Source organism: Pelodiscus sinensis, chromosome 11 (genome assembly GCF_052426305.1).
Source record: "Pelodiscus sinensis isolate ZL-2025 chromosome 11, ASM5242630v1, whole genome shotgun sequence".
NCBI classification, from domain to species: Eukaryota; Metazoa; Chordata; order Testudines; family Trionychidae; genus Pelodiscus; species Pelodiscus sinensis.
In genome coordinates, this window is record NC_143062.1 from 29,179,778 (window position 1) to 29,199,119 (window position 19,342).

General features: G+C 40.9%; 1 protein-coding gene across 1 annotated transcript in view; it reads left to right on the forward strand.

Annotated features, from left to right (window-relative positions):
- TXNRD3 (thioredoxin reductase 3) overlaps positions 1-19,342 on the forward strand; it is a 39,700-nt gene that overhangs the window by 5,846 nt on the left and 14,512 nt on the right. Inside the window, exons 2-7 of the mRNA XM_075938781.2 lie at positions 8,352-8,412; positions 9,969-10,078; positions 10,836-10,952; positions 14,367-14,439; positions 15,976-16,095; positions 16,621-16,763. Of these exons, the coding sequence (XP_075794896.2) occupies positions 8,352-8,412; positions 9,969-10,078; positions 10,836-10,952; positions 14,367-14,439; positions 15,976-16,095; positions 16,621-16,763 (624 nt within the window). The remainder of the gene's footprint in view (positions 1-8,351; positions 8,413-9,968; positions 10,079-10,835; positions 10,953-14,366; positions 14,440-15,975; positions 16,096-16,620; positions 16,764-19,342) is intronic.

Sequence of the window (19,342 nt, forward strand, 5' to 3'; positions counted from 1 at the left end):
TAATGCATGCCTGTTTAAACAAAGCTGTACAAGTTGAGTTGTCCTGGTTTGATTTTCTTGCTGTTACTGGCAGTTAAGAGTAAATATTTATGTATTTTAAATTCTTGCCACCTTTTGAGAAATGTGTGCTGGATGAAATGAAAAACATTTAAATGCTAGTAATTGCTTCACTGCCACACAGAAACAACTTGATATACAGAATAACCACAACTTCAGGTGACTGCTGATTATCCAGTCTTACGATATACCCTCAGCTAGTATATAATGGCATGTCAGGTCAGCTCAATTTAGATTTACAGAATGCTAATTGACTTATGAAACAGTAGACTGTTTATTAGGACACTGCTTATTAACTGACTCCACCTTGTGGGGTTTAAAGTAGCTAAACAGGTTGAAATAATGAATGAATGCTGCCAGAAGGAGTTTTTAAAAGTGCATTGTCACACCATAATGCCTTTGTTCCAAATTACTTTCCATGTGAAACTTGGTGTTGACTACTCACTAGTTGTGTTTGTCCCTTAGCCGTTTGTTTCTTTTGTAAGGGATTTCTTATCTGTGTACAAATGCACCAGTTGAATATTTGTATGCTGCAAGTCAATATACAAACTGCAAATGTCCTCTTTCTGTATTGTGAGTAAGTCTAACCCCTTCCATGTTTTGTTAACACTTACAGGAAAAGTACCCAACGGCTGAAAAAAAATAAAGATGGCCAAGTTAACAAGTCTTTTAAAATAAAATCTGAAGTGTGTAAGGAAAAATTTACCCTGTCTTTTCCAGCATAATTATTGTAAAACTTTTCTCTTTTCTTGCTCTTGCCTCTCTCCTAAAGAACTGTCATTGCTGTACTTTAGGGGTACATCTAGACTACATGGCTCCATCGACGGAGCCATGTGAAATAGTTTACTCGGCATAGTCAAAGAAGCAGGGATTTAACTAATCCCCGCTTCATTAAAATAAAAATGGCTGCCGCTCTGTGCCAACAATCAGCTGATCCGGCACAGCGCGGCAGTCTAGACGCATGAAACGAGGTTTACCAGAGCAGTTGACAAAGGCTTCCCTTGTCAACCGCACCGCATCTAGACTGCCGCGCTGTGCCAGATCAGCTGATTATCGGCACACCGCAGTGGCCATTTTTATTTTAATGAAGCGGGGATTATTTAAATCCCTGCTTCTTTGACTATGCCGAGTAAACTATTTTACATGGCTCTGTTGACAGAGTCTTGTAGTCTAGACGTACCCTAGGAGTATAACAGTTCAGTTTTGCCTTGTGCTACTGCCACACTTGAACTGTTTGTTCTATGGTAGAACTTCAGAATTATGAACTAACAAGTGTACCACACACCTCGATTGAAACTGAAGTAAGTAATCAGGCAGCATCAGAACTTTTCCCACTCCTCCCCCCCCCCCAAAAAAAGTATAGTAGTATGTTAAACATGAACTATTTTAAAAAATAAAGGGAAACTGTTTTTTACTTAAGGGGAACTACTGTATATCCATATTTGATCTAGCAGCTTGCTTGACTTAAGTATCTAATTTGTTAGACTTTGAAGGAATGACTACTGCAAACATCTTGCTTTGTAGCATTAACTTTTTGTAAGGACTTTGCAAGATTAGAAGTAGGGTTACTGTTGTAAACTGCCACTGTTTCTAATTATGAGGAATGCCAACATGTAGAGGACTACACAATTAACCAGTAAGCTTGGGGCTTATCAGTTAATCTTGTTGATTACACGCACTCCACCCCCTTGCTGCCCCTGCTGTCAGGCTTTTACTAAGTTTAAAATGCAGAGGCTCAGCAGTCTCAGAGGTGGCGTAAGCCAGGACTTCCCAGCCCTGGTTAGCACCAGTTCTGGGAGCCACCTGCACTGCAGTGCTGCATTTTAATGTAGTAAGAGCCCAGCAGCTCTTCTTATGCTTAAAATGCAGAGTCGCAGTGGTCCCGGAGCTCGCGTGAGCCAAGACTGCTCAATCCTGGCTCCCCGGCTCCAGGAACTACTCCCGCTGGCGCTCTGCAGAGTGCCTCCACTTATCAACTAATCGTGTAGTCCATACAATTGGTATGGACTAAACAATTAGCAAAATACTTGTTCCTTAACATCCTTAGAGCTGGTTTGCGCGGGATACTGGTTTTTAAACCATCTTTCCTCATGGAAATATAAAGCGAGACATGTACAGTAGAAGAGGTATTTTTCAGTTCACCTAATAAGTACTGTAGTGCAATCTCTTTATCATGAGTTGAACTTACAAATGTGATGTGATGTACAAAAAAACTGCTCTCAGATAAAACACCATAAAACTTTAGTACCTACAAGTCCACTGGGTCCTATTTCTTGTTCTGCCAAGCACTCAAACAAGTTTGTTTACATTTGTAGGCAATAATGCTGCCCACTTCTTGCTTAGTGTCACCAGAAAGTGAGAACAGATGTTCACATGACAGTATAGTAGCTAGCATTGCAAGATACTTATATTCCATATGTATTAAATGTTTAGGTCCCTTCAGGCTTCAACCACCATTCAAGAACATGCATCCATGCTTATGCCAGATTCTGCTTGATAACAGTCCAAAACAGTGCACACTAACAACGTTCATTTTCATCATCTGAGTCAGATGCCATCAGCAGAATGTTGAATTTCTTTTTTGGTGGTTCAAGTCCTGTAGTTTGCACTTTAGAGTGTTGCTCTTTTAAGACTTCTGAGAGCATGCTCCACACCTCTTCCCACCCAGATTTTGGATGGCACTTCAGATTTTTAAACCTTGGATCCAGTGCTGTAGCTATCATTGGAAACCTCATATTGACATCCTCTTTGACTTTGATCAGATCTGCATTGAAAGTGTTCTTAAAATGAACAAAATGTGCTGGGTCATGTGAGACTGCTGTAACATGAAATACATGGCAGAATTCAGGCAAAACAGCAGGTGAGATACAATTCTCTTCTAAGGAATTTAGTCACAAATTTAATTAACGTATTGTTTTAGTAACAAACATCACCAGCATGGAAGCATGTCCTCTGGAATGGTGGCTGAAGCATGAAGGCATATACAAATGTTTAGTATATTTGGCACAAATATCTTGTTATGCCAGCTACAAAAGTGCCATGCAAATGCCTGGTCTCATTTTCAGGAGACATTGTAAATAACAAGTGGACAGCATTGTCTCCCATAAATGTAAACAAACTTGTTTGTCTGAGTGGTTGACCACACAAGAATTAGGACTGAGCGGTCTTGTAGGCACTGAGATTTTATATTCTATTTTTGAGTGCAGTTATATAACACAAAAATCTGCATTTTTAAGTTGCACTTTCACAATAAAGCAGTTGCACTACAGTAATTGTAAGAGGTGAATTGAGAAATACTTTTTTCATTTTTACAAAGCAAATATTTGTAATAATAAAGTGAGCACTGTACACTTTGTATTGTGTGATACTTGAAATCAATGTAATTGAAAATGTAGAAAAAAATCAAAATTTAATTTCAGTTGGTTTCTGTTGTTTAGCAGTGCACTTAATTAACAGCCCTACTAAATATCTTAAAACACAGCAAATGCCTGCATTACTGCTTGTTGGGGGTGGGGTTTAAAGACTGCATGTGAAATCAGAATTTATCTTTTCTTAAAAAGTAAATTATTTGATTCAGTCTTGTAATGAATTCATTTTAAGCCCAGTAACAGCACTTGCATTTCTAGGTGATTAAGCCGTATAATTTCCAGAACTGACTTTCTTGTTACATTTAAAAATCTTTTTGTAATGTCTATTGAAAGAGGCTTTGTTAATCATCCCACCAATATAGGATTAAAATATTAGTATCCCTGCATTTCAGTTTCATGTGACTAAGTCTTTAGAAGTCTACTTATCAAAGAAAACTGGATAAAGTATCCCCTTTTTTCTAGGAGTTAAGTTTTGGTTGAAAATTGAACCAAACATGAAATTGCAATTGCATTATTTTAGAGAAATTATTTTGAACTTTTTAAGTCAAAGAGTTTCACATTAGCATTCAAGTCTAAAGCATAATCTGATACTCATAATTACATCTAGAACAGGGGGTGAGCAATAATTTTGGAAGGGGAGCCACTTCACAAATATTGGAAGTGTCCATGGGCAGAAGGGGCAGGGCTGAGAACTACCCTGCTGAGTACAGTGACCTTATTTTCTGAACCAGCTGCATCTAGTAAGAACAGTTTAATTTTAAATTATGAAATAGATTAAATGTTTTAATTTTCTCATGTTAGTTTATCAAACTTCATTTTAAATGAAGTAAAATATTATGTCCAACACAAAGTTTCAATGTTTTCTTTATTTATGGGAGGGATGGGAACCCTTTTTGGGTCTGAGGTCACTGACCCACAAAGAAATCAGTTGGGGACCACACAAGTGAGAAGCAAAAAAACTCCTCCAACCCCTCCCCCCCCAACACTCACTGATGTGTCCCCAACTGAGATACCTCACTCCTCTGGTGCCCCAACATCACGAAGGGAAGGGGGAAACTGAAGTTCAGGGCTTCCCATAGATCAGATTTACTTTTCTGGAGTTAGTGGATTTTATGGAACTTTCTTAGGCTCTGAGGGACAAAAATGAAGGGTATAGTGAGTGAGACAGGGCTGCCAGCAAATAGGGTAGGAGTGGGGTGCAGGCTTTGGGAGGGAGCAGGGATGCAGAAGCAGGCTGGGAGTAGGGTGTCTGGCTAGGTAGAGGAAGCAGGAACAAGGGAGAGTGCCGTATGTGGCCAGGAGAGAGGGTGCAAGAGCAAGGGAGGGTGTCACAGCAAGCTGGGGATGCGGGGTCTTGGGGGGGGGGGATGAGTGAAGGGATTGGGGGAGGTGTCTGGAAATGAGGGGAAACCTTACCTGGCTTCGTGCTCTCTTGCAGCAACGGCTGCAGCCACAAGGTGCTGGAGGGAGGCCCCGTTGCCGCAGCCATGTGGTCCTGGAAGCCAAAGACACCGCTGCTGTGGCCACATGATCCAGGGCTGGCCCCGAGGCACTGCGGTCACAGGCCACCCCCAGAGGCGCTGCGACCATGCAGTTTGGAGCCAGTCCCAGAGGCATGTGGCCTGGAGCCAGCCCTGGAGGCACCGCTACTGCTGAGGAGCCTCAGCCCCAGCACTGACACCTCCTCCAGTGGTATCATGGGGAGTGATGGGGTGGGGCTGAGTTCCTTCCCTTCCCTTCCCCCCCTTTACCCTTCTCCTGCCCCCTCCCTCCCGCCCTCCCCACCCAGGGTCTGTAATTGCCTCGCAGGCCAAATCAAAGCCCAAGGCAGGCCACATCCAGCCTGCTGAGAGGTCTTTGCCTACCCTTGATCTAGAAAGGGTATCTCCACTAATTTTTAAAGATTTACAGACTTAATTCTTACTAAGCACTGAGGGTGACACTGAACTTTGGTGTCTGCAGGGGCTCAAGTAGCTACATAGTGGTATCAGATGGTCCGTGCTAGTCTTAAAACTTCCACCTGTAAAACTGGTGACAGGATTGAATTGACTTTACTTGCACTTGAGCTCTTTGACACACTACTGACTAATATTCTTACTTTTAAAACTTGGCACTAATTTTGACAGTTGGATTTTTTTTCTTGGGAGACAAGAATGAGGGGTTAAATCTAAAACCAAAGCCCTTACTTCACAGGAAGCAAAAGAGGAAGGTTAAAATCTGTCAAACATGAACATGTGCTAGGTTTAGCATTAGTTATGTTTGACAGCAATATTTATAAAATTGCAGCCAATGTAGACATTTCATTGATTTTTTTTTTTATTGATAAAGTATTAATTTTTGGTGTCCGTTTAGACCAAGAGTCTGCAATTATTCCTTGGGTAGCCAGATGGGAGGACGAGTAGGGTATATTATATACCTCTCAGATGTTCAGCATTGTGCAAGACATCCCATAGCTGGCCTCGTTTTTGTTTTTAAAGTTGTCCTGCTTTGTTATTGCATAGTCTCTATTAAGCGCTCAGCAAGTCTTCCTGGTTGCGAGCTGCACATCTTTGTGCTTGACATGATCACGTCTCACATGAAAGCTAGCGTTTTCTCCATAAGGTATGGTTTTAGTACTCAGTCACTGCTCATTTTCATTATAAGAAGTTCCAGGCTATTTGCATGCTTTAATTTTCTTTACTGAACAGGCTTTTTTTTTTTTTTTTTTTTTTTAAGTCCCTTATTCTGAGGGTCACTTCAAAGTCTGAGGATTGAGACAGATGGTAAACACATTCCTAATCCTGGCATGGGTTTCAGCCATTGATCTAGTAATTTGCTGTACAGTTAAATGATGAAACTGCAACCAGGGATGTTAAGAGGTAGGTATTTAGCTAAGCAAGTAGTACATAGGCAGCCTGGCTCAGTCCTGGGTCGCACTGGGTGTGGGACCAAACCCTGCTGCAGCTCTGCAATTTAAAAGGCAGTGGGGGAAGTGGGGTTTGGTCCTGCACCTAGAGTGAGCTGGGACTGTCTTGGGCTGCCTGCCCAGCTGGCTCTGTGCACCCAGGTCTCAGCGGGGAGTTGGTCCCAGATCCCCTGTGCACAGAGGCTGCTGCCGTGAAGCAAGTCTTGTCTGCGGAGGATCCCGGCTCCCTGCGGACAAGGGCTGCTTCACAGCAGCAGCTCCTGCCCTTCCCTTTCCCGCTGCCTCCTAATAGAGGTAGCAGAAGCGGGAGGATGAGCAGCACCACAGAGATGGTGCTGCGGGGAACCGGTTTCTAAACCAGCTCTCTCCCTCCCCATCACCACCCCTTTTCTGCCTATGGTACAGAAGCAGCAAAGAGGAGGGGAGTATGAGTAGTTGACTCGACTACCCAATAAGCATAGGCTTATTCGGTAGTTGACTACTCCCTTATATCCCTAAGTGCACCTCTGGATTTTAACCTAATTGTGCTACTTAATAGCTTCTTCGTAAAACTGTAATCCATCCCCAGAGATTCTTAGGCCATATGTGTGTATTTACTAAATAAACAACCCTTGGGTTTTCTATCCTCTACCTCTACCACTTTGATGTTTTTGTTCTTTTACCCTCTTATATTGTCAGAAGTAAGCAGAATATCTGCTATTAAGCTTTCTGTAGATAAAGTTCTCTGATCTCCTTCAGGAGAAGCCTGGGAGATATCATGTTGGATATCAAAGTCTGAGTCCTGTTGAGGTGGCGAGATTACCTAGGCTATCTCTATACTGAGAAGGTTTGGCAATGAAAGTGCTGTTAATATGCAAAAGTAAAAAATGGTCAAACCAGTTTTTCTGCTTCCTGTTTCATGGCCACACTGTTAGCACCTTGTCAACAGATAGAGAAAAGCAGTGTGGGTAAGCATCCCACAGTGCAAAGTTGTGAGGAGACAGAGCTAATTCCCTCGTAGCTGTTAGCTCTCCGTGCTGAAGGATGTCAAAGTTGCACAGCCGTCTGCCTGCCACTATATTCTTAGCAGAGCAGAAAAGGAGCATTCCAGTGATTTGCTCTTTGGGAATGTCTCTGCTGCATCCAGGGAACACGTCTGCTTTTCTGAAAATAATGTTGGAAAAGCGGATCCGTTTTGTTGGCATCCTTGTAAACCTCGTTTTACTAGGAAGAAGGGATGCTCCAAAAGAGATTTTTATTTTTTTTTTCTGAAATTTAGCCCTGTGTAGATGGGCCAAATTTCGAAAAAGCCTCTTTTGGAAATATATTGGATAAAGATACTCAATTTGTGTACCACATATTGTGTTTCTTTTTCCGATTTATCTTTGTAGTCTAGACCTAGCCTTTGTTCCCCAAATGGAGCAGCTCACTCAGCTGTCAGATACTTCCAGGATCTTTGAAAGGAGAGGAACGAATGCTTACAGGGCAACAGAGATCACAAAACACTTGACCACAGCAATCCTTGTTAACAAAGCTCTAGTCTAAATGTAGTTCTGCACTGAAAATGAAGATGTTATTGTAACACAGGTATTTCTTTACTCTCGCTAGTGCAGCTACAACTTCAGTGTAGGCTAATAACCTCAGGACAAGTTTTCTAGGAACCCCGAACATGTACTTGGCTTGCTGGCATGTGGTCAGGTGTGGGTTGCCATGGCTTTGCTGCTATTGTTAACCACAATAGCTAGAGTAAAGCTAGGACAGACATATCTACTTGCGATAATCACGTCCTCATTTATAGTGTGAATGTTACACCTGTGGTGAATCACAAGACAGCAAAGTGACTGCTTCTGAAAATTAACTTGGAAGTAATAACTTGATAGCTGCATAACTCAGTGTCTTTAAATACTTATATCTATATAATCATGTTAAGTCTCAGATCTTGGCCCTAAACTGCATCTAAATATCAAATCTTTGACTTGTAAAAATGCTGTGTCCTTGTGTTTACAGTAAATCTCTAATGGTAGTACTCTGGTTTGTTACAGGTGAAAGAACTTTTTCATTCTATGGGAATAGATTACTATGCTTTGGAACTTGATTTAACTGGTAAGTAAAATGACAACATCTTTTGAAATGCAATAACTATTCACAATAGTCCAAGTTAAGCCACGTTTTTTCCTATAAACTGCTTTGTACTGATCAGAGACACTAATTCTATTTTGAGTGATGCCTCTGTTGGTACAAAGTTACAACAGCACTTGAAATACAAACCTGATTTGTTTAATCAAATGGAAATTACCCACTGTTCTGTCTTGCAGGAAAATTCAGCCTTTCCTGTAATTTATTTTATGTTCCAAGATGAAATGTTAATGTTTGACTTTATATAGAAATGACCTTTGTGAACAAATTCGCTGAGTCATTGGGGAAAGAATGACTACATTTCAGCGCTCAGGCTGTAACCATGGATAGCTTTTATTAAAGCCAGGCGTTCTGAGGTTACAATACAATCTTTTGTTTAAAAAAAATTATTTTAATTCTTGAGAAGACTTTTAAAGAGTTTACTGGACATTAATTAGTTGTCAGGATTGCTGAATAATCCTGAATATATTTAGAAACTTTCAGTACTTATATTGTTCACCAGTTTAAGTCTTCATAAAGTTCCAAAAATAATCCTATGTTGAATAGTTTGAAAGAATGTACTGGCTGACTTTCACTGACATTTCCTTTGTTTGGTTCGCTCCATGCTAGAAACTCCTGCACAGTAAACGTATCCCAATTTGACAAAGGGAACTGTAGCATACAAATGGATTTGCTGAGCCCATTTTACATTTTGGGATGGTGACTGTGTGTTAAGGCTCTTTAATAATTAAGACTTTGCTTAATTTGCAAATCCTGGGATTATTGAGATTAATAAACCTAAAAAAAATTGAGTATTTCTATAATTAATCCCACACATCTCCTATACTGGCTGAACTATATTTAGACTGCTTAAAACCACCAAGAAGGTGCCTGTCCTGAGTGTGCTCCATGTTGACAGTTGTTTTAAAGGATAACCATAGTCAGAACCAGCACTAATTGAAGCTGAGAGAGAAAAATACTCTGCTTTTCCTAAAAAGCTACATTTTGTAGTAACCTCTCCATTTTTCAAAAGACGCTAGCAAATAAATCAATGTATCAGAATGTCCATGAATTCTAGCTGTTTCTGGCAAAGAGGTGAGCAAGTTCCAAAGTCTGGGTGGATCCTAGTGAAGAACACCCCTTCCAACAGTTCACATTGATTTTTAGCTCACATGACTTCACTGATATTGGCAACATACATAGACAAGGAAATAACCTCTCTCAAAAAGGTAGTCCTCATGCAACAAACCTTCTTGCATTTAAGTTTGTGATGCTCCAGTTCGTTCTTTCTGTCTACATGCATACTTTTGTGGGAGATACAAACTTTGAAAAGTCTATTTTTTAGTTTCATAGCTCATGGTTTGAACAACGTCTACAAACTTGCCATGTCTGAAACAAGTTGATTTTTCAGGAGGGTTTATGGTGTTGGGCAGTTGGTTTAAAAAAAGTTCAGTTGTAAATAGTTATTTAAAAAACTACACCCTTAAGCTCACTTTCAGTGAGGATTATTTCAACCCCTCTAATTGTAATTTTTTTTTCCTGAGATGACGGATCCAATATTCAGCAAGTGTTAGCAGATATAACTGGCCAGAGGACCGTGCCCAATGTATTTGTGAATGGAACGCACGTGGGTGGATATGACACAACTTTTCAGGTAATCTTGCTTTTCTTGCATTTGAAATGAGCTGTGACTAGAAGTGAACTAAGGGGGTAGATTATCTCGTTTTTTAAATAGTCTAGTTGCTTGATAGAACCATTGGTTGCAACATATAGTGAACTAATTTGCAAACTTATTCCTGTCCTAAGCATCTAACTTTCCATAATGTCAAGAAGAAACTAAATATAAAATTCAATATTTAAACTTTCAAGTTCAAAGGAGATAAAGTTGCTCCATCCTTCTGCAGACTTTAATTCCTGCCTTGATGTTTTATACATTGGAAAGAATTATAATTGGAAGATCACTGCATCATCAGTGATCTCTTGACTTGCTTCTTTGGTAGGTAGTTTTTGCTGAGTGACTTGACTTTAAAAATAAAAAGAGAACATAGTCTTATGAAAGGTTGTGTAACTGTGATTTTTACATATTATGTGAAGACTCCCTTTCTAACTTCCAGACTTGAAAAACTGTATGCTAATGATCAGGGCTCGCCAAGCGGTGGCGAACCCTGCTCGCCAGCCGCGTGGTTCGGCACGCTGTGCATGCGCAGACCGCGCTGCGCGGTTGTGCCAGCTTGTAATCTACTTTCCACAGGCGAGTAGATTACACTAACTGTCGAGCCCTGCTAATGATCCTTTTTAAAAAGGAATCCAAAATTAGGGTAGAAGCATCACACAGGATGGTGTAGATTATAGAAAAAGCTGTGTCATTCAGACTTCTACCTATCGCTCTATGAATAATCTGTTTGTTACAGGCTTACCAGAGTGGCTCACTGCAGAATGTGCTGGGGAATCAAGCAGATGGTGCAGAAGTTTATGACTACGATCTTATTGTTGTTGGCGGTGGCTCTGGCGGACTTGCATGTTCCAAGGTATGCACTGGGGTTTGCACTAGTATTCAGGCAAAATTAAATTGTGCATGTAAGATTTCTCCTGAAACTCTCTTGCTTTGTGCATCTGATGTTCAAACGCAATATATTCTACTTTTCAGTGAATCTTCCCACCCAGTTAGAAATTAAATGGGCTGAATGTTGATGTAATTGTAATTCATAATTCAGAACTAGGGGGCAGATTCTTCCCCATAGTATAGTCACTTTGCTTCAGTCTTTTATTTTGAGTTGCTCCTGGACCAACAAGAACAAGGAACTCAAACAGTACTTTGCTTCTGGTAGCTTGTTCAGAAGGGTTGAAAGTTCAAAGTATTGATACCTCTCTTGGCTGGAGGAAAGGTTAATGACAGGCATATGCATACGTTTCCTTCAGATAATTATTGTTGACAGTGCAGGCAGTTGTATTGGAATGCTTCTAGATGTTTCTTCTCCAGGTGTGTATAGGTTATGCATACCTTTGGATGTCTTCTGTGGCTTCTGATTGAGTTAGGTGATGTCATAGATAAGGATGTAATAGTGTCGATTAACTGATAAGTAAAAGCTTATATGTTAATACTATAGACTACAGGCATCCAGTCCACAAGGGCTACGTCTACACTGGCCCCTTTTCCGGAAGGGGCATGTAAATTTCAGCAGTCGTCGTAGGGAAATCCGCGGGGGATTTAAATATCCCCCGCGGCATTTAAATAAAAATGTCCGCCGCTTTTTTCCGGCTTTTAAAAAAGCCGGAAAAGAGCGTCTGGACTGGTCCCGATCCTCCGGAAAAAGTGCCCTTTTCCGGAGGCTCTTATTCTTACTTTGAAGTAAGAATAAGAGCCTCCGGAAAAGGGCACTTTTTCCGGAGGATCGGGGCCAGTCTAGACGCTCTTTTCCGGCTTTTTTAAAAGCCGGAAAAAAGCGGCGGACATTTTTATTTAAATGCCGCGGGGGATATTTAAATCCCCCGTGGATTTCCCTACAACGACTAGTGAAATTTACATGCCCCTTCCGGAAAAGGGGCCAGTGTAGACGTAGCCATCGGGAGCTAGTTTTAAAACAGGTTTCCCTAGTGGACTAGCTCTTGTCTGGCATCCTGCACTGCTCCTATGATACAGCAGTACAGAGTGGCAGGGAGTTCCTTGGGAGTGAGGCTGGAGTACACTGGCTGCTGGCCCTGCCCCTGGGGACTATAGAATAGTTGAATAACCGATAAGAATTCATGAGGTTACTCAACTGTGCAATTAACCAATATTTAACATCCCTAGTCATAGGTTCTCGGCATCTGGTCTGTTTTCCAACCTGTAATCAGTTTTGTAGAAAGGTGCCAGACCCAAAGGATCCACATAGTTGCACAAGGAAAAGCCTAGAGCCTCCATGTATCTGAAACTGGGAGGCTCCCTGCAGTAAAAGTCCAGCCAAGCCATACTCGTATGGGAGACTTGTTCCTGCCCTTTCAGAGCATAACACATCTGCAGCAATAGCAAGAAACTATCTTAAAACAAGTTAACAGTTTTAATTACCAGAATCTAATTCTTTAGGTTAGCGTGAGAAGCAGATTTAGGGTATGTTTCCTGTTGGTGGGAGCTAAGGCTCTGCCAAGCCCTGCTCCTTTGAGCTTATCTTGGCTGTCTGTTTTTTTTTTGTTCTTGGAGCATATCCACACATACAGTGGTGCATCTGTACCAATGCAACCATGGTGCTGTGCTGCATCTAGTGAAGATTAGGGATGTAAAATCCCATTTAATTAGTTAACTGGTTAAATGTATTGTTTTACCAGTTAACTGATTAAAGGGGGAATGGAGGTGGTGCTTCATCCTGGCCCCCATCATCCTCCCCGCCTTCTGTGGCTGGGTTGGAGTGCCTCCTCTTACCCCCCCACCAGAGCAGGTACTGCTTTGGCCACGCTGGAGCACCCCTGTTTGTTGCCAGTCCTATGGTGCCGGAGCAGCCGCTTGCACGCAAAAGAGACAGGGACTCAGGTGCAAGAGCCAGGGCTGGGGATTAGACTCCCCCAGCCATTCATTCATGGCTGCCATATGGCAGCAGCCACTACTGCTGATGTGGCAGCCAGGAATCCTCGGCATTTTCATTCTATTTGCCCCCAGGGCAGCTGCCCCTTTTGCATTGGCCCTGCCATCAGCAGCCTTGCTGGTAGGCTGCTCTTTAACATCAGCCATTTGTGGACTGATACCAGCAGCTGGTTCTTACCAGTATACCGTACTGTCTCACTTCACCTGTGCTCAGGGGTGTGGTTTATTCATACCCATGCATGAGCTAGCTTATGACGACCTAAGCTGTATACTGTTACAGCAGGTCTGTACTAAGGATGTAAAATCCCATTTAATCAGCTAAACATTATGTGGTGGACTGGCCAGGCTGGAGCTGCCCTCTACCTGCAGCATACCATGGGTGGGGAAGTTGTTCCCAGGCACCAGTTAACTAGTTACCAGGTAAGCATGGGTATCCATTCACGTCGCTAGTATACACTACAGCGGGGGATCAAACTCTTAGATCAATGCACCGGTGATTGATTTAGCAGAACTAATGAAGACCTGCCAAATAGACCACTGATCACTCTCCAGTCAACCCCTGTATTCTACCACCAACAAGAAGAGTAAAGTAAGTTGATGGGAAAATTTCTCCCATTGACAACTCTGTCTCCCTATGGCAGGGCTTCTCAATATGCGGCCTGTGGTGTAGTTTGGGCTTATGCAGGGCTCAACAGTGGCCTGTGAGTGGGAGCCAAAACACAAAGTAGTCAATATAATGGTCTTCTGTTGATAGGTGTTTTAGTAGTTAAATTCCTTGGACTGTCATTGCTCATTAAAAGTGCTGTCATATGGGTGATAGTCAGGTAAATATTGCATTTTATAAATGTCATCAGAACTGACTTAAATGGGGCCTGTGTGTTTTGTAGTCTTGCCTTAATCTTTGTATTCATGCCCATCAGTGTGAAAGAGGCTATTTGCATATATTTGCATATATATTTGCATGTATATGCAACCACACTTAAGTTGCGGCACTCAACATGTATTGTGAATATCATTGTGTCTCCCTGGGCTTCTATGGTATAGACCATGCAGTAACTTGACCTAAGGTATATCGATTCCAACTACGTTATTCTCAGCTTTTTTGCTAAAAGCTGCATAATGTAGACAAAGCCTAACAGAATCGTGTTCATTGCACAGTAAAACAAAGCACAGGAAAATTCAGCTGTGCATGAACATCATAAAAGTATTAACAATATTCCGACAGTTATCACAGGCACTGATGGTATTATTGTTTAATAAGAAAGGAAGAAGGGTAAGTGGTACAGAGACTTGTCGGACAGAAGGCATTTCTGGTGACACGCTTTTAGCATCAAAAAGGAATGGAGAAGTTCAGCAGTTCATATTTGACTTATTTTTTTTAATACAGGAAGCTGCTGCCTTAGGAAAAAAAGTCCTGGTGCTAGATTACGTTGTACCAACACCTTCGGGTACTTCATGGGGTAAGGTTCCCGATTCAAATCACAAGATGTATGAATAGATTTAAATACTGTTGTCAAGCATTACCTGAATTTTTAGCTTCAAGGTTTTGCATTCCTATAGTGTGTTACCTGTATGAACGTGAGGCTGTGATTCTAAAACATAAATAATGGAGAAAATAAACCTTACTCAGCCTGCCTTTTCTTCTAGATGGATTTTTCTATTAGCCTTGCATATCATTATTTACTTTGGTTTCTTATTAACAGCTTTTGGATTTCACATTCACACTAAATTCTTTGCTACATAACCTTCCCTGTTAAATCTTAAGCATTTTAATCCCTTATAGGAAAGCTGATATTTATAAAGCACATTTGAGCTCCTTAGATGAAAATGTTAGTTTGAGTTGACTTCTCACATGAGAGAATGGCTGGATTACAGTATATCTACTAATATTAGTTGAAGTGCTTAGCACTATGAAATCTTCAGTATTTAATAGTCCTAAAGGAGAATATATGTAGGTGATACAGGCACCTAAGAAACTGATGCTTTTCTGGTTGTCTCAGAAATTACTCACTTTCCCGTAACCTTGCTTTTTTCTGTTTTCACATTTTTGATCCTAGGTCCTATAGAACAGGTTAATGTTCATCCTTTACTGTACATAAGCAAATGTATGTTGTGTGGAGAACCTTTTTTCAGATAGCAGAGATAAAATCTACCAAAACCTCCCCTTCCCTCATTCCTTCCCTCCAAGAACTCTAATACAGTGACTCAGAAGAGTTATTGTCTTGGTCTGAAGAAAGCAGATGTTGAATTTCTTACAATTTGCCTTAATTTCTTTTTTAGGATCTAAGATATGTTTATACTGCCTGCACTGCTAACTCAGCGCTGTGATGTGGACAGTGTAGTCTCGCTATTGCCAGAGGACAGCTCTTCCACTGATTTTTTTTTTTTTTTTAAATAACATGCTGAATGAGAGATGGGAGCTTTATCCCTAGGAGCTGCGTTTCTGGGGATAAAGTGCTGAATATACTGGTGCTTTTCAGTGCCAAAGCTTTTGTTGCTCAAAGTGGAGCTTTTTTTCACTCCCCTTACCACCACAAATGGCAGTGTAGACATGGCCTTAGCTCTCTGTCTGATTCCGTGGAATAGGCATGGCTAATAATACTGCAGATTGGTCTCTTGCATTTCTTATGTGCCATTCTGTTGTATCTGGTTACAGAGTAAGTGGTGGTGAATTAGTCAAACTACTTTTTATGAATGAATGTGCTGGGCCTAAGCTTAAAGCTTTACTCATGTAGCCTACTTGATAGTGGAGTTGGTGCTAAAATGCTAGTGCTTAAGGAAAAACTGGTACTTTGTCAACCTTGTCCAATTGTTACTTTGTCAACCATGGTAAGGTATATAGTTGTAAAGGAATTCTCCACCTATTGCTTGCATATGGGTTGAAAAATATGACTGAATGGGTAGTGGAATACACAAAGCACGTCAAAAGGCAGAAGTGAACATCTTAGGTTAATTCTGGTAAAAATATTTAATAAACTGTTTTCTTTCGGTCACAGGACTTGGTGGCACTTGTGTAAATGTAGGTTGTATTCCTAAGAAACTGATGCATCAGGCTGCACTTCTGGGGCAGGCACTTCAGGATTCAAGGAAATTTGGTTGGGAGTATGATGAGCAAGGTTAGTAATACTGAACACTAGTAGGGGAGGATGTAGATTACAATTTTTTGTAGAATCCTTTTAGTACATAAGTGACTAAATAGAATTCTGTTTGAGGTTTGAGCAACTTTTCTCTCTTCTCTCTCCCCCAAAATCTCTTTATGAAGGCACATAAGCAAACCAGTTTAACGCTTCATTCCACCATAAATCGCATAAGCCAGCTTGTTGTGTTACTTGCAAATGGTTTGCTTAAACCCAGATAACTTTGCAAATAGTGCTAAGAAAGGCAAGACATATCTATGTCTGCTAGATATGAAGTATCCCTGGGAAAACTTTAATATATTGTTATGTGAAAAGTAGATTTGTATTGTACTTGAGTTTGCTGATTTAGTGAGGAAATGCTGAACCTATAAGTATTTCCATAAGTTGAGTTGAGTAATAAGTAACTAAAAGCCTATGGTAAACTGTAAATATTGACATTCATAAAGTTACTGTTTTTATACTTCAGTGTCTTTTTAACTGTAATGCCTCCTGTTTCTCTTTTAGTGAAACACAACTGGGAGACCATGGTAGAAGCAGTTCAGAACTACATAGGCTCTTTGAATTGGGGTTACAGGGTGTCTTTGAGAGAGAAGACCGTGACATACATCAATGCCTATGCAGAATTTATTGATCCACACAAAATAAAGGTAGTTGCAGTGTGTTTAGCTTTGGCTTATTTTCTCTGACCTGTTAAAAATCATGACTATGTCCTAAAGCTGCTCTCTAGTTGAAACAGAGTTGGTATCACAGAAACTTGCTGGGATAATAGACATGATTGGAATATTGGTATAGAAGGTGTTGCTTTTTATATTAAAAATATATATTCTTGAATTGAGATTAAAATGGAAATAGGAGATAGACTTCTTGCAAGTTTGTGGATAAGGATAAAAGGGGTAAGAAAAAAAGTTAATGTCATGGCAGGGGTCTGCTTCAGATGACCAAACCAGAAAGGAGAGGTGAATGAGGCTTTTTTTTAAAACTCACAATCATCCAAAGCACTGGATGTGGTGGTGATGGGTGATTTCAACTACTTAGACATCTGTTGGGGAAAATAATACAGCAGAGCACATATTATTCCAAGAACTTGTTGATGAATCAGAGAATTTTTTTTGAGAAGGGGAAGGAGCTGTTCTATATTTGATTTTTGACAAATAGGAGGGGAGTGGTTGAGAAATTGAAAATTGGGTGAAAGTGATCATGTAATGGTAGAGCTCATGATCCTAAGGAATGATAGTGGAGAGAACAGCAAAATAAAGACAGTGGGTTTCAAGAAGGCAGACTTTATCTACCAGCTCTCTTAGTCTTGCTTCCCATGGGACCTTAGTAAACTAAGAGGAAAAACAATCCAAGACAGTTGGCAGTTTTCCAGAAGGACATTATTAAGGATGCAAGAAACCACCCTGGCTTAACCAGGAACTCTTGAACAACATAACTTAAAAAAAACATAAAAATAACTTTTTAAAAAGGCAATCTTTCTAAAAGCGCACCAAAAGACTAAACATTAGAAAATGCACGAAAAAGGCAAAAATAAAGTTTTAAGCTGGCAATTTAGGAGAGACATTGGATGGCTAAGTATGATTCAAGCTAGTTGCTAACTGTTAGCCATCCAATCTTTCTCCTAAATTGCTGGCTTAAAACTTTTCTTTTGACTTTTTGATGCACTTTCACAAAGATTGTCTTTTTAAAAAGGGCGTGGGGGGGGGAGGAGAGAGGGAGAATCTTTTTCGTCTTAAATCTAGTGTTTCAACTAAAAAACCCACCAAAATTCATTTTGATCTCTCTCATATGTTTTGAGCTAGACTTTTCTTACAAAATGTTTTTGGAAGGGCTTCTAGAAAGTTCAGTGTGATTGGAATTTGTGTAAGAGTGTTCAAAGTGCTAGGTGTTGGAGAAACACAGAACACACCTACCATTCCTAATATAAGTGAGACAACAGATAAGCACAATTGAGGAGAAAGGGTGGAGAGAGAAGGCAAGGAACACTGAGAGCTGACACAGAACACCATCTGCCCACCTATGAGTGCTGTACACATTATAGCACAAATAGGCTTTCAGGGGAAAATTGAAGGAGCTGTGGACGTTGATGGGGAGCTCATTTGATAGATACGGGAAATGGGGAGCTGTTTGTTGGAATAGTGGAAATGGATGATCCAAGCTGGCAGCAAGTCAGGGCAGACATCTCCACAGCAGAGATGAGGTGAAGGGCCTAGAAAATGAAATTGTTTCTTTGTAACCTCTTCTTTGTTAGTTCTTCGTAACCTTCAGTGGCAGCCATGTGGGTCTACTCGGGGGGCTGGAGTATTATGAGCTGGGGCACGCCTATGGCAGGATGGGGTCTGCTTGTGGCGTGCTCTAACCTGCAGCGCTATGCATCCAGCCCCCCATTCTCCATTAGCCAAGGCTGACCTGCAATGGCTCCTGCGGTCAGGCTGGGGCGGAGGCAGGGAGGCGGTGGCAAGAGGTGGCCGCAGAGCATGCCTGCCGCATCGGCCACAATGGCAGCGCCTCCCTATGAGTGGAGCCGCGTGGCACTGAGCCAGGAGGCAGAACACGCCTGCAGGAGCTGGTGGGGGTGGCTGCATTGGCACATGCACAGAAGTGGCAAATTGAAAATCCCATGACAGACAGACAGACAAGAATAGTGGCTGCTTAATAGAAAGATTGTGTAAAAATCGAAAAGGAACCTTGTAAAAAGTTGAAACTAGTCTCAAAGTACAAAGGATTAATATAAACAAATACACATAGGTAGGGGCAAAATTAGAAAGGTGAAGGTATGAAACAAGCTAAATCTAGTCAGTGACAAAAGGTAACAAGAAAACATTCTACAAATATTTTAGAAGCAAGAGAGAAGATCAAGGACAAGATAGGCCCCATTGCTTAATGAAAAAGGAAAAACAGTGGAAAATGTGGAAACGGCAGAAGTGCTTAACAACTTTAATTTTCACCAAGCAGGGTAGTGGTGATTGGGTGCCTACAATAGTGAATGCTAGAGAAAAGAAGGTAGGTTCAGAAATTAAAATGGAAAAAGAACAAATTAAAATTGATTTAGAAAAGTTAGATGTCTTCAAATCACCTGGACCTGATGAATTACATTCTAGGATATTCAAGTACTTAAAAAGGTATTACAAGGAGGAGAAAGAAAAATTATTCTCAACATCTAATGAGAGAACAAGAAGCAACAGGCTTAAATTGCAGCAAGGGAGGTTTAGGTTGGATGTTAGGGAAA